At 35.2% G+C, this 14908-nt stretch overlaps 2 protein-coding genes across 8 annotated transcripts in view; both read right to left on the reverse strand.

Annotated features, from left to right (window-relative positions):
* Positions 1–14908, reverse strand: part of MED18 (mediator complex subunit 18) — a 332244-nt gene that overhangs the window by 29879 nt on the left and 287457 nt on the right. For 4 of the 7 annotated variants that reach the window (XM_067782062.1, XM_067782061.1, XM_067782059.1 and 1 more), the window contains exons 3-6: positions 3735–3880; positions 3606–3671; positions 2681–2890; positions 2474–2623 (exon numbers count right to left, since the gene is read on the reverse strand). In XM_067782062.1, coding sequence (XP_067638163.1) covers positions 2474–2623; positions 2681–2890; positions 3606–3671; positions 3735–3880 — 572 coding nt within the window. Of the gene's footprint in view, positions 1–2473; positions 2624–2680; positions 2891–3483; positions 3538–3605; positions 3672–3734; positions 3881–14908 lie in introns of those variants that run through there. The other 3 variants (XM_067782065.1, XM_067782064.1, XM_067782066.1) reach the window with 2 other exon arrangements.
* brk (brinker) lies at positions 8666–11741 on the reverse strand. The gene has a single exon (XM_067778900.1). The coding sequence runs from the start codon at positions 11455–11457 to the stop codon at positions 9376–9378; it is 2082 nt and encodes a 693-aa protein (XP_067635001.1). The 5' UTR covers positions 11458–11741; the 3' UTR covers positions 8666–9375.

Genomic DNA, 14908 nt, shown 5'->3' on the forward strand with positions numbered 1-14908 from the left:
AGGTTCGGCCCTCGCCTTTCTTGTGAACAAGTGAACCACAGTATGCTTAGGCCAAAAAGAGGAATCAATTACCTTATCGAAATATTCATCTGAAAGGGATACCTTAAATGAGGAGATGTCTCTCTCATATTTAAAGTTAAATTTATACACATTGATGTTACTAGTGGGTGCAACACCAAGTTTAGAGCAAACGTAATGAGCAATATCATTTTCGGTAAGCGAGGCGTGTAATCGGGACACAAATACAGCCCTACCAGGTGGCACGGCAGTCACCTGCAAAGGAGTAGCGGATAGCGCAACAGAGAGCTGGGAAGGTGCGGCCGTTATAGAACAGTTGACAGAAAACGCATTGCTTGACCTAGCGTTGATTATCGACCCCGTCAAAGAAGTAATATTCTTTTCAGGTACACTTGTATCGCTAGCAACAACCCCAGTATCGGTAACTGTTATTGTTGGAGCCAAAGATACCGGTGGAGGTGTAGGATGAATTGGGGAGTCCAGCGAAATCAACATTGGTGACGTAGAACAAACAGCCGCAAAGGTACCACTATTAGTTCGTGCATCGTTTAATTTGCCAGAGATCGTCTCACTGGAAGTCTCGACACAGCCTTGTGGAGATTCCTGAGCTGCATTGTTCATAACGTCTTTGGTAAGCCTTTTCGTATCAGTCAACGCGGTTGAAGGGACATTCGTAGGAGGACAGATTTGCCCCTGTCTCGAAGACAAGTTAGAATCATTGTTGGGCATACATTTCTTCCGTTTTGGGGATTCAGATATCACTTTCAATTTTTTAAAGTGAGCCTCCATCGTTTTGAATCTTTCGTTAAGGTCACGAAACCCAATAAAAATGTTGGTGAACTCTTTCTGAGTCTGCCTCATAAAAGCTCGCATGTCATTTTCTACGGAACGACAATCATAACATGTCCAGTTCAGTCCAATTTTGCTGGATATTAGGTCAACCACCCGACCACTTATGGGAGAGAAACCGGCACAGATAACATGAGCCATATTATCACAGAGCCAACAACAAACATAAGTATCACCACGGGAAATTTTCTTTTGATTGGTGCACTTCTTGACACAGCAATCCAACATAATTGCAAAGTTAAACAAACCCAAAAGAAAAATAGGCAAAAGAAACTATAAGTATAAGATAAATTGAACAGCTGTTCAAAAATATGGGCGAGAGTTATTTTGAAGCACTGGATGCAAATCGCAAGACAGCGTATAGCTAGCAGCGAACACAACAGAAAGCAAAAAGGGCACACAATGACTTGCTAATAGCAGCTACCAACAAAAAGGTATGCAGTTATCACAAATTTTTGTTAAAATCTATGATCTATGAACACAAAGACTGAATGTTTAAATTGCACAAAAAGCCACTATGTATATTGCACTGTGTAAAGATTTAATACGAAATTAAACTTATAAACTGTTTTCTATTATATTAATGAATATTTATAAAAGATAAAACTTGTTTGCAAAGTAAAAAGAATAACAATTCGAAGAGTGATCAAAAACACGTCCGCGCACGGCAAGGTTACCAGATACATTTGGATGAACAGTTTTGTTGCAGTCTCACCCGATCAAATGGTAATAAAATGGTGAAAGATATCACATATAAATTTTGGTCTTAATTGAAGACACTCCTTTACCGTCTCTAATCAATGCAAACATTTATATGTTATTATATCGGCCTACTGATTTGTAAGATCGCGAGTTTGAATCGAGCTCAAGGCCTAATAATTATTATTTTATCATTATTATTGTTATAATATATTTTTTCTTAATTCATATATAACAACAAAAATTGTTAATACATCCCAGAGCACGGGGAAAAAGTGTCAATGAAATATGACACTATGGCATCATCGCCATAAACAAAGTCCAATTTTCACAACTATTCTGTAACAGATGTCGCAGTGCTGTGAATAGCAATTGGCAAGAACCAGAATTGAAGTAGGAATAATGAAGACAAACAAAAAACCGCTTTGATGGCTGAATGGTTATAGCAGCGGCGCCTAAACGTTGCCGATGAAGGAATTTAGCAGTTCCGGAAATGGATCTATACAACGAGCTTTGGCAGTTGTCTAAAATTTTTTCTTTCTTCTATTCTAATTTAAAATTTTTTCAATTCAAGGTTCGATTCGAGCTCAAGTCCAGAACAATAATTTTTTTCTAATGATAATTATTGTTATTTTTTAATTTTTCTAAATTTGAAAAATTGTATTTTGTTTTTGGAAAACAAAAACAATTTTTTCAATTAAGAAAAAAAATATTATAATAATAATAATGATAAAATAATTATTGTTAGGCCTTGAGCTCGATTTAAACTCGCGAATTTATATGTTATATTTCTCACCATTTTATTACCGCTGGGACGGGTGAGGCTGAAAAATTCGTTCATTAAATTTTTAAAGATCACCTTCCACACCCACTCTGAATGCCTCTAACACTCCCCGTTCCTACTTACATGTACATTCCTTGCCTTTAAGGGTTGTTCCTTTTCATTGGGCTTTTTAGATATAACCCTATCAAGCCGGAGTTTTGATAAGGAATTGTGATATTTGGTATATAAAGACCCGCCTTGCTTCTGGCATTTTTTATGTATGTAATATATATCCTGATAAAGGCAAAAAATTACATTAATTTTTAAAATAATACGGATTTTTATTTATACCTTCGATTCGCTTAAAAATAAAGATGCGATTTGATTAGCAAGTGACTCAAATGTTTTTGGATTTGTGTTTACACCGGAGGATATCAAATAGGCTGCAATAGTAGCTGCAAGAGATTTGCTATATTTCGGATTGAGAACTTGTTGCTTACTGTAGTATTCCAAAATATGTTTTCCGTCGACCGATTTCTTCAAAATGTCTTCCACTGTTTTCTAAATGTATGTATGTAAATGAAAAAAAAAACTTAGTCCTAGTTATGATGAGATGCAACAAGTGATGGAGAATGTCGAAAACCATCCAGAAATGATGCCGGAAGGGACCCGAAAGGACCCCGAACGGGATCCCGGACTGATCCCGAAAACCATCCAGAAATGATGGCGAAAGGGTCCCCAAATGATCCCGTATTAGTCGAGAAAAAGTGCCAAAATGACCCTAACGGGATCCCGGACGGATCTCCAAAACGATCCAGAAATGATGCCCGAAGATACCCCAAATGATCCCAAAATGGCCCCGGATGGATCCTGAAAATGATCCCGGAAACCATCAAGAATTTACCTCTCAAAAGCTATACTATGCAAATGACGTGGTATACATGGGAAGCGAGACATCCCACTTGAAGAGTTGCAGGAACACCTACAGGATTTAGAATATAAACAGGCGACATTTTTAATTACATCCAAAAATGAAAATGAATGCACTCTAGTACTTCAATTAGTTGTAGATAAATTCAAAGACCATACTCCACTTAATGTTCCGCCAGAAAATAGTGCATCAAAACCCGCAAAAGGGCCAGAAAAAGTGGGTAATACCAATTCGTTTCTCAACGATACATCGTTTCAATCTGTTGACAGTGACGAAGCTATACCATATTTATGAATATGTACACTCTAGTACTTGAATTAGTTGTAGATATATACAAGTACATACCTCTGTAATAATCGAATCATCTAATAATGCGGCCCCGCCACATACAGTTGTCTGCAAATTAACACCCTAGTCAAAAGAAAAAAATATAAGAATCTAAAGTATAAGTAAAATGCATTGTATGTATATTACCTGTTCGTTTTGCCAATTGAGAAGATTATGTTCAAAAATTACCCTTTGCCCATAATTTGTTGTTCCGAGAAGGGTATCCAAATGGCTTGACTTCAACAGCAACAAAGATTCCTTGGTAAAGCCGGCGTCTTTATGTATGTATGTACCTAAATGTAAATAAAGTAATAAAACTATTTAATAAACCAATTAATTACCGCGGAAAACGTCAATGAACAAGTCTCCACGTAATTGTTTTACGATTTTGTCCAATTCGTCCATTTCGTCTATTCGGGGCGCTAAGGCTCAGACTACGGAACGCCCTTGGGCGTGAACAGCAGTGAGCCACAAACGATTTATAGAAATTACGGGGATGTCTGGTTTTAGGGGCTAGCCCTGAACAACCTGTCTGATGCAACCATCCTTTGCACGAGACACACTGACAAGGGTATGACCGTCCTAAAAAGATTATTTTCCGGCAAACGCAGCAAAACCATTTCTCAGGACCGGGGTCAGGAGACGGACCCGGATTGGGTTCAATACCTGCCCGGAGCAGGAGAGTATGGAGCAGTCCCGCTGCGAGGGGCTGCTGGAGGGATGACAATTTATGGGAAGGACATAAATTAAATGGGGTTACACTGAAATGACAGTCCTTGGTCGGGAAAAATCCCGAGTCGCTCCGGTACATAGAACCAACTGCCTTGGTAAGCGAAGTCTTTTTTCGCTATGGCGCAAGTGGTTTAAAGCGTGTACATATATTTCTTTGATGCTGATTCTATACGACAGCATGACACTGCTAATAAGCGTCCAAAAATATCGTAAGTATTAATAATCCGAAGGCGGAAAAGAAAAATTTTAAGTCGCTCAAAAGATATTAAGGAAAAACCGAAAAATTACCTACGGGTTCCTCCGAAACGGGGGTGGGATCCATAGAGTATTTTGGCGCAGAACACCTCTCTGCATTGGTGGCATTCGGCCGCGCTTATATAAAATTACCCTGGGTGGGTCCAACACCGGTTTGGAGACCAAAACTATATCCGCGCAAAACACTTATATTCACAATTTTTTTGTGGGTGATATTACAACAACCACATGAAAATCGCCAACTTCAACTGCAAATATCTCCGGACAGAGATAAAATTTTTCTTTTTCACCTTCGGATTATTGTTATCGAGGCCAAGACGCGTTGTTTGACACCTCTCTCGATATATTTGGACGTATATTAGCAGTGTCATGCTGTCGTATAGAAAAGACTTCCCGTGGCAGATCAGAGCGCGGTGTTTTAACAGGCCCGCAGGCCTATAACCCCATTTAAATTTTGTTGAATTCTCGAACTTTGCAGCGCTATATTACCACCGAAATATCAGTATGATTCAGTTACCGTAAAAATATTTAGGTCGCCAACAGTCCCTTTTCATTTAGACGTGGTAATTTACCAGCAAGTAAAATTTAAACATTATGGGGCACTGTCACATTACAACATAACACCTTAAACAAAACTGCTTATCGTTTTCTGATGTTTATTTAATTTTAAATTTAGAAAAACTTAATAGCTGACTGTAACACAAACTAATTTTTTGACCAATTTAACAAATTCACAGTTAAATAAACATGAAAATTATAATATTGACTGAAAACAATTTTTTATTACACTACTCAACAAATTTTGATCAACTTTAGTCTCCAAGAATAAAATAGGCCTTACCTAAAGTGAAATTTTCTCCTGATTCCGAATATGACATCCATTTTCCTGTGGCAGATCTAGTTTCCGAGATATCGGCGAAAATATGAAAATTCCCATTTTTGCAGAACACTACTTCATTATACCTATAGGTACGGCAAAAATTTTTATTTTTCATTTTTTCGTTTTAAACTGTTGAATTATGCATTATACTAATTCCCATAAAAAATTTTTGGCTTGACCTCCCTTAAGTATCTTCAGTAGTTTGGCGACTATGCCAAAAAACGTTCAAAAAATGTTGAAAAAAAAAAATGAACGAAAAAAAGTTAGCCCTCCTATGTTGTAGGTAATTTAATTACGAAAATTTTAAGCATATCAGTACAACAATCAGACGCACCGTTGAGACTATAGCCCCGTTAACTTTCAAGCGTCTATCATAAAATTTTTTATAGAGACAGTTTTTATTCAAACTACGTGTTTATTTTTTTATAACGTTTTATTATAGACATATGTTTGCGCGTTAAACTGTATGCAATTGAGTAATATAAGTATAAATCAGCAATTCAGTAAAAAATAACGACACCAACATTAAATACATACATATCTACATCTAAAAAAAGTCAAATTGAGCGATTTTACCGTGGTGGTCAATAGTGAGGGACGTGGGTACTTTCGTGGGTACCTATAAACGGTTTTCTGGGTTCGTCTCTCGTATTATTGTCCAGCAATAATCGCCCATCATTTCTTCATTCCAAAAACCTTGGTAACGCTTTTCAAAAATCATGAGGTCTTGGTGAAACCGTTCACCCTGTTCATCACTTTCCGCACCTAAGTTTGCGGGAAAATTATCCAAATGTGAATGCAAAAAATGCATTTTGTGGGACATGTTACATTTCATAGCACTGCAGTTTTTCAACAAGACTTTGACCATCTCTCTATAGTTGTTGTTGCCAAGAAAGCCACTAACGACTTGCTTAAAGCTGTACCAAGCCGCTGCTTCTACTGATGATAAAAGATTCACAAAATTTTCGTCTTTCAGCAACTTTATAATTTGCGGAACAACAAATATACCTTCTTTTAATTTGGTTTGAATTATTTTAGGGAAAAATTTCGTTAGGTACTGGAAGGATGGCGCGTCCTTATTTAAAGCCTTTACAAAATGTTTCATTAATCCTAATTTGATGTGAAGTGCTGGCAAAATAACACTTTCGGGATTTACTAAAGGCGGGTTTGCGATATTGAAGGCGCCCGGTTCTTACTCAGCTCTTGGTGGCCAGTTTTCCTGAATATAATGGGTTTCTCTAGCACGACTGTCCCAAAGACAGAGAAGCCAGCAATATTTAGTGAAACCTCCTTGTAGCTACAACCTGGGATGTATTTCATATGCTATTTATTTTAAATTGTACCACCGAAACTGCTTACCTTTAAGTCCGCACAAATTTTCCAATTAAATTGTTTATATTGAATGAGCTCAAGTAAGTTGGATATGCTTAAATAAGTTTCTTTAGTATTCTCAGAATGTGCCACTGGTATTGACGGTAACGAATTTCCTTTATGGAGTAATGCTGCTTTTAAACTATGCTTTGAACTGTCTATAAACAAACGCCAATCATCCACTTTATTTTCTAATTTTAGTGCTTCAAAAAAACCTTGAACATCATTGCAGTAGCAAATATTTTCACTTTTAGTAAAAAAAGAAGAGAAAGTCTTGTGTCTATTTCGAAATTTGGAAGTACTTGTCGAAGGGCCCAGGCTGCCCCATTGCAGCAAACGAGATCCTAGAACTTCGCTATCAAAATTCGATAATATCAAATCTCTGGGCAAGTCATTAAGTTCGGCTTGTGAGACCCGATGTGGGACCTCTCCTTCTTGTTCACTGTCTGAATTATCTGCTTCGGAGTCACTTTCGCTTGAGGCTTCAAAACTTATAGGCGGCCTAGGTATGGGTAAGGTATGGTCATGTAGTTTTGGTTTTTTAGCTGATGCCACATTTGGTTAACTTATTAATTTCCTCTTTTCTCGTTTTACTTTTAAGGTCTTTCACGCAAAAATAGCACTGGTCGTGGTTAAAGGGTTCAGTCCACATCATTGGAACACCAAACTTCATGTTAGCGCAAATAAAATGAGGTGTCCAAGATTTATCGAGATTTTTTACATGGAAAACGAAATGATGAAAGTATGCATCTTTGACAGAATAAGTTATTTTCCGACTTGAGTTTCCGAAAATATAATGTCCGCAAATAAAGCAAAAATCATCCGGATTATTTTTACATTTAAAATCTCTTTTGAACAAGCCATTTCGTAAACACATCTACCGACATAGTATGTATAAATATAGCGAAAGGAGGTGAAGGCAAGAACGGTTTATGGGAATTAGTATAATGTATAATTCAACAGTTTAAAACGAAAAAATGAAAACTACAAATTTTTGCCCTAACTTTATGAAGTAGTGTTCTGCAAATATGGAAATTTTCATATTTTAGCCGATATCTCGGAAACTAGATCTGCCACAGGAAAATGGAAGTCATATTCGGAATCAGGAGAAAATTTTACTTTAGGAAAGGCCTATTTTATTTATGGAGATGTTATTTGTCGAGTAGTGTTATCAATAATAAATAGCTGACGAATAAAGAAGTCTTGATTTGGTACTGTGGTTAATTAATTTTTTTTTATATTTAAGACCTAATTGAATATTTTGTTAATGCTAGACTTAAAAAAAAAACACGATTTAAAGAAAAGGTGGACATGTTTGTCAACTGATTTTGTAAATTTTCACACGTTATATAAAAACAGCAAGTGCATCGCCAAATTTCAATACGATATCTTCACGGCTATTAAGTAATGGCTGGTAAAACTTTAAACCTTAATTTCTATCACTGTATCAGTATTTGGTAATGAATAACAGCATTTTTACCATTTTTCGATATGGCTATCGTCCGATTTTGTGTGGTAAATATATATAAATTTTTGCTTAGTTATCGTGTTAAAGAGGGGAGGTGGATGGATATATTTCAATAAAAATCTTGCTAGGCGCTGATAGTTTTAATACAAGGGAGTCCATATCTATCTTGATTCCTTTATACCATTACCACCTATCGTTATATAACTAAAGTTATAATATCCTGGGTACAAGTACAGATGGACATATCAAAATTATTTCAAGATGTATAGCTTGTATACACAGATTACCAAATGCATACAACTTTAAACTCCTTCAATATGTAATGAAAAATGCATAATTTATTTCCAGTATTTGTACTTTTATTATATACCTTATTTGATTGTAGCTCATTTTATTTCATAACTGTAGGTATGTAAATAACTTTAGAAATAACATTGTATTTATTTTTAAATAAAATGTATGTATGGTATAAATGTTTGTTCATGAATGATATTCACAATTTCCATATTATAAAATTTTGATTTTATTTAAAGCTTTTTATTATTAAGCCACATTTCCTAATTGACATTAAGAGCTCAGTAATTACAAAATGTATATGTTTATGTACATATACATATATGTAAGTATATATATGTAAATGTTGTTATGATCTAAGACAATATATAACTAGTTTTAAGTTTGATATGTTGAAACATTGACTTCCAAAGTTATTGCATTTTAAATTACAAATCATTACAATTTTTCCTCCAATCTCACCCTTATTCATATATATGTACATGCATAGGGTTGTATTCACACCAGTTGATACTGACAATTTGTGTTAACCAAATATCATATTTAGTTATATGTAATACAATAATTCGATATAATTTCTAAATACAATATATTAAATAATTATTGCCAATATTTTAGAATACATTATACAGCCTTCTTTAAATCTCTCTTAAAGATTTCTAGATTTTTCCAATGTTCTTAAAATTAAATTTTTCCATCTTTAAAAATTCTTTCCTTTCAAAATGTTTGCTCTTATGTACACACAAAAAAAGTATATTAAATATATAGTATATCTAAAAACATAATGTTTAAGCATATAAAACAATGGAAGCATTAGTTGCCGGTGGGTTCGTATTTGTATCGTTGTTCAACCATTTTTGAACGCAATTCTTTTGGCAAGTCAAATTGTCACAAACTGCTTGCACTTGTAAATCAATACTACATGTAGGATTTTCATTTATTCTATAAAACTCTCCTTTGTACGATGATTCGCTATATGTTGATGATGAGCTCTCATATCCTGAAACAGGTGACCCTTCAGCACATGGAATCACTGGAGATAAAGCTGATATTGCTGTCATATTAAAGGCACTTGGAAGATTTAATGGCTTACATCCCCGAAAGTACGAACTTCCTCTTTGAAAATTATCATCAGCTAATTTTGAGTGGTGAAAATTGCTATGTGAAACACTATCCAAATTAACTGTTGAATTATAATAGGATTTATTATCAGATAACTGTTCCTCATAGCCAATTTTAATTTCATTTTCTTCATGTTTATCCTCTTTATTATCGTCTAAAAGATATGGTTTAAATAACTTGACTGGCTTTGGTGGCGGCGACGATTTTGTTGTATCCGCTTCAATTTCAATATGATCATCATCACTGTCATTTAATTCTTTAATTTTTGTAACTGAATCAATTGGGTAATTTTCCGAATTTCTTATGAGTTTGTATGTTGTTTCATTTCTTAAAATAACCTTACGTTTCCTAAAAGTCAAATCAACAACACTCTCATTTTTATTTTCGGCCACATCATCAATTTTAGGTAAATGTCTCAAACTACAATTTATATTCTCAGCATTCTCACGTCGGGAACCGATAGATAAATCTATTGGTGTAACAGTAAGACAGGATGATGTGTTTGATAATATACCTTTTGTTGCATTATAGTTTTGCACATTATATTCATTTTCATTTTCGATACAAGTTGTATTATGAAGATATTTATTTAAAGTTGTACGGCTGCAACAATCTTCACCATTATTATTCACAATTATTTTTGTTACGTGTTTGCCCATTTCATTAGAATTGATTGTTTGTTCACAACGTCGTTTATATGTGACTTCATCTGGCGTTATGTTAGTTGTTTCTTGTGGCGAACGTGTAGAAGCCAAATCGGTTGCAGACAAAACATTCACAGGTAGACAAGTTGACGACATTAATGACGATATTGTTGACACCCGAGATTGCGGTTGTAATAGTGTATGATTATGCGTTGGTATAGTGTGGTATTGGTAATGTCGGTGGTGTTGAGAAATATTTGTTAAAACAGGCATTGGTATTGATATATTTGCAGATGTATGTGTATATGGCGTATCGTAATGATGATGATGATGGTTGTGGTGGGGCTGAAGTGGATGATGTGTATGAAGTACTGGTGACGACGATATTCCCGCTACGGCGGCTGTATTGCCACTTACTACGGTTTGACAAAGTGGTGACGATGTATTTGTAGTTGAGGTGCTGGCAATAGACATAGCACCCGCTGCTCCCGCAGCGGCAGCAGCAGCCACAACGGCGGCCAAGTTTGCCGCCGCATATACCCCTTGTGTTGTTCCATTCGTGGATGGAGCCACGACTGGTATTGATGGCACTGATGTAGAATTTGTAGCGACACTTTGTCTGGCTGTGTCCAAGGGCAGTTGCTGGGATGATTTACTTTCAAAGTATTGATAGCCGAACTGACTGTTATTATTCGTTGGGATTATAATCGGTATTTGTTGTTGGTGGTGATGGTGGTGTTGTTGCTGCTGCTGTTGTTGACTCACATTATGAAACTGATGTTTTAAACCACTGTGATTTATACTAGCCACTGATGATCGCAAATTCGATTCACATTGTAACCATTTTTGTATCTGCCTCCTATGTATATTGTACTTTCTAGCAGTTGCACGTTGATTACCCTTGCAATCACTATCTTTCCGATATGATTCCAATACTTGTAGCTTAAAATGTGGCGTGAATATTCGACGAGAACCCATTTTTGAATTGTTTGTGAGATTGTGCGCACCGCCATTGCTTGCCATATTCATTATTGTTGTATGTGTGTTTTGTAAAATATTTATTGCTTTTGTTGGCACTTGGGTATTATTTGACTTAGATATCATTATATAAAGAAATAGCAAGTTCTTAGAAGTTTTTTCATTCCGAAATATTAATTTTAGCTCTTCACTTTAATGTTTTAGCTTTCGAAATTACTTTATTTTGTTAATCGAACAAAAAAATAATAAAACAAAAAATATATATGTACTATAATTCCCGTATATATCTATGTATATAAAAATGCCGCTTCCGATGATATACGTTCGATTGCGCCGTTTCTTCTTTCCACACTAAACCTTTAGCAGCAAAATTACTCTAGCATTTGCCAGACATTCTGGCTCGTTTGCCCTCAATGTATTGGTAACTACATGGCGCTTGAATGTGTATAATATAGCGGACGGAACAAGTGAACGAAACAAGCATTTGTCGTTCTAACTAATACTAAGCCAATTCAACTGTTGCTTTTGTCGGAATTCATACATACATACATGTTTAAGTACATATTGTACAGGCAGAACGTGTTTTCCCAAACTCGTAAAGTGCCTAGCACTTTTTGTATCTGTGAGTCATTTAATGTGGGTGTATAAGTGAGAATATGCAGTGTTGTATTTTAAAGGCATTCAAATAATTATTATTTCAAAGAACTTTTCGGACTGCAGGTATACACACATATGTAGGTACATATATGCAAATATATATAAACATACATGTATATTTAACACAAGCCTACATACTCTGTACATATCTATGCATGTGCACAAGCAAGAACATACGTAAATACCCAGCAAAAAATTTGAACATATACCTATAAAGCCCATTTCATAAGGCCAAACGATTTAAGGTATCAGACCTTAATTTATAAGGAATATTAGTTGTATGGCGTATTCCTCATAATACACCTTATTTTTTGTACTTATGTCATCAGGCATAAGGATTACCTGAAAGATAATAAAGGTATGTAAAACAAGGCTTACATAAGGAATTATTACAAGCCATTAAGCTTATGGACCAAATAAAATAAGACTTACATTATGCCTTATTATAAGGTGTCGCTTGCTGTGTCAGGACCTTTCATATAAGGCCTAGCAACCACTAAAAAACAGTCTAACATAAGTAAAATAACCTGAGTATAAGGTTTATAAACCAGGTAGCATAAGGAATAGTATACCATAAGAAAAATAAAATCCAGTTTCTTTAAAAATATTACGAAAATGTATCGACTAGAGCTGACTTGTATTTATTATGTATCCTTTTTTATTTTTTGGTTTACCTTAGGGCTAAAGCTTATTTGTAGCGTAAATAAGCCTAAAATAAGGCGTTACTATAGGGAGTATGATTTACTCTTTTTTACCTTATTCTGAGGTTTTTCTGTCAGGAGTGAAAACAGTATTCCTTATTGCTTACCACCGCTTATGACAGTTTTTGCTGGGTATTGTATGTAATATACATTTATGAATCTATAGCATATTAATATATATATATTAGGCCGGGTCGATTTGTGGGGAGGCAAAAAAATCGCCCATTGCTCTGTGAAAATCGTATTCTAGGGATCAAAATAAGAAACTTTGCCGAAGGAACCATACCTCTAAAACGAATTCTGATGTCCCCCCCTTTGGGTCGTAGGGGCAAATTTTGAAAAATCCCACTTTGAAATGCCTATGTGTTTTCTTTTTGGAGTTTATTTTTCTCTCTAGAAATTTATTTAGTCAGAACATATGTAAATGAAAAAATGAATTTAACTTAGTAATAGAAAAGAAATTAAAAAAAATTATTAGAAATTAGCGTTTTTACAACCCCCTTTTAAAACCAAGGCATCACTGTCATGCATTTGCATGTCGTAAACATAGTTGTGTGGGTTTTTTATTCAACCGTTTTAAAAAATGAAGGTATCACTCTGACACAATTGCAGATCATAAAATTGCTTGTGTTGTTTTTTTTAAACCACCACAAGACACAGCAGGTAGAATTGAAATTGCCCCTACCCAAAAGTTCGACCCAAAGGGGGGGACTCAGAATTCGTTTTAGAGTATGGTTCCTTCGGCAAAGTTTCTTATTTTGATCCCTAGAATACGATTTTCACAGAGCAATGAGCGATTTTTAAATCGACCCGCCCTAATATATATATATATTTATATATATATATGAATATGTATGTTCATGTTCATGCGTTTGCACGTTAAGTAATTGTATATACATATGCACATACCAAATAATTATAAAATACCCGTTGGGAATAATTGTAATTTTTACCTTACTGAAGTTTCAGAGCTGATAGTCATAGCAGGTTATGTAGTTTAAGCTTAAATAAATAATAATAATAATAATAATATGTTAGGTACTGAAGTTTAAGGGCATACGTATGTACATATATACAATTTATGTTGGTGCAGTTAAAAAATTCCATAATATTTCAATTGAAACAACCCAATCAGAAGGCAAATAATGCAACCACTGCGAAAAATTGCAAGTTGCACCATTAGCACGATTTTTGCTCCGATTTTTTTATGTATAAATGTGTTTGGTATACATACATACAAATATGTATATAATTAACATTTATTTACCCTGCAGTGAAGCCAACCTGTTGCAAACTAATTCACAACTAGTACGAATATCAAGACAACCTACTCAAACACGCGCCTTTTCCCATACAAGGCACAGGTATATTTAATATGCAGCTAAGAAGTATTAGGCCAAGTTTATATTTAAAGAGATTATCCTAATCGGTAATTGTGAATATATTCTGGGGAAATATTTTCCAGGCAATAATCAAGGGACATAGATCAAGGACGTGTAGATTATCTTTGTGGACTTTTTGTAGATTAGTGTATGTGTAAATATGGCCTTGGGGATTTATATAACTGTCACCTATCGAAAAAAAACCCTAGCACGTGCTTTTTTTTTTAACTTAGAAGTCAGTCTAAAGTTGAAAAATCATTTGCGTAGTAAAATATCACCAAAAAATAAACCAAAGTAAACATTTTTAAATTTATTAAGTTGAAAATTTTATAATAATTCTACCTTGTAGCGTTTTTATTATGCTGTTACCTATTGAAAAGATGAGTTCATGGTTTTATGAGGTCTAGAAATCAGTGGACAGGGGCACGCCGTAGGGCTAAGTGTTATCACCCCTGCTGTGGACGCTGGTCATCAACCATCTGCTCATGCGGTTTGATGAGGGACATGTCGAACTTACGGCTTACGCAGATGACGTTGCAATTGCCATAAGTTGAAAGTGCCTTCACACAATTAGCTCTTTGATGGATCGGGCGCATCGAGATATACATACCTGGGCATCTTATGTCGGGTTGAAAGTCAACGCGAAGAAGACGGATATGGTCCTGTTTACAAAGAGGTACAAGGTCACAAATTGGACCAGGCCTAAGATAGGAGGGGTGACCCTACAGGAGAAACCTTACACAAAATATCTAGGAATCATCTAGACAGTAAGCTGTCATGGAAGCTAAATGTACTGCTTAGCATTACGGGATCTCCGAAAACAACCGCGACGGCTGC

The sequence above is a fragment of the Eurosta solidaginis genome, chromosome 4, assembly GCF_040869045.1.
Source record: "Eurosta solidaginis isolate ZX-2024a chromosome 4, ASM4086904v1, whole genome shotgun sequence".
Taxonomy (NCBI): domain Eukaryota; kingdom Metazoa; phylum Arthropoda; class Insecta; order Diptera; family Tephritidae; genus Eurosta; species Eurosta solidaginis.

What these genes read in the sequence shown, in the direction of transcription:
- brk (XM_067778900.1), bottom strand. Translation starts at nt 11,457, where the DNA reads ATGATATCTAAGTCAAATAATACCCAAGTGCCAACAAAAGCAATAAAT.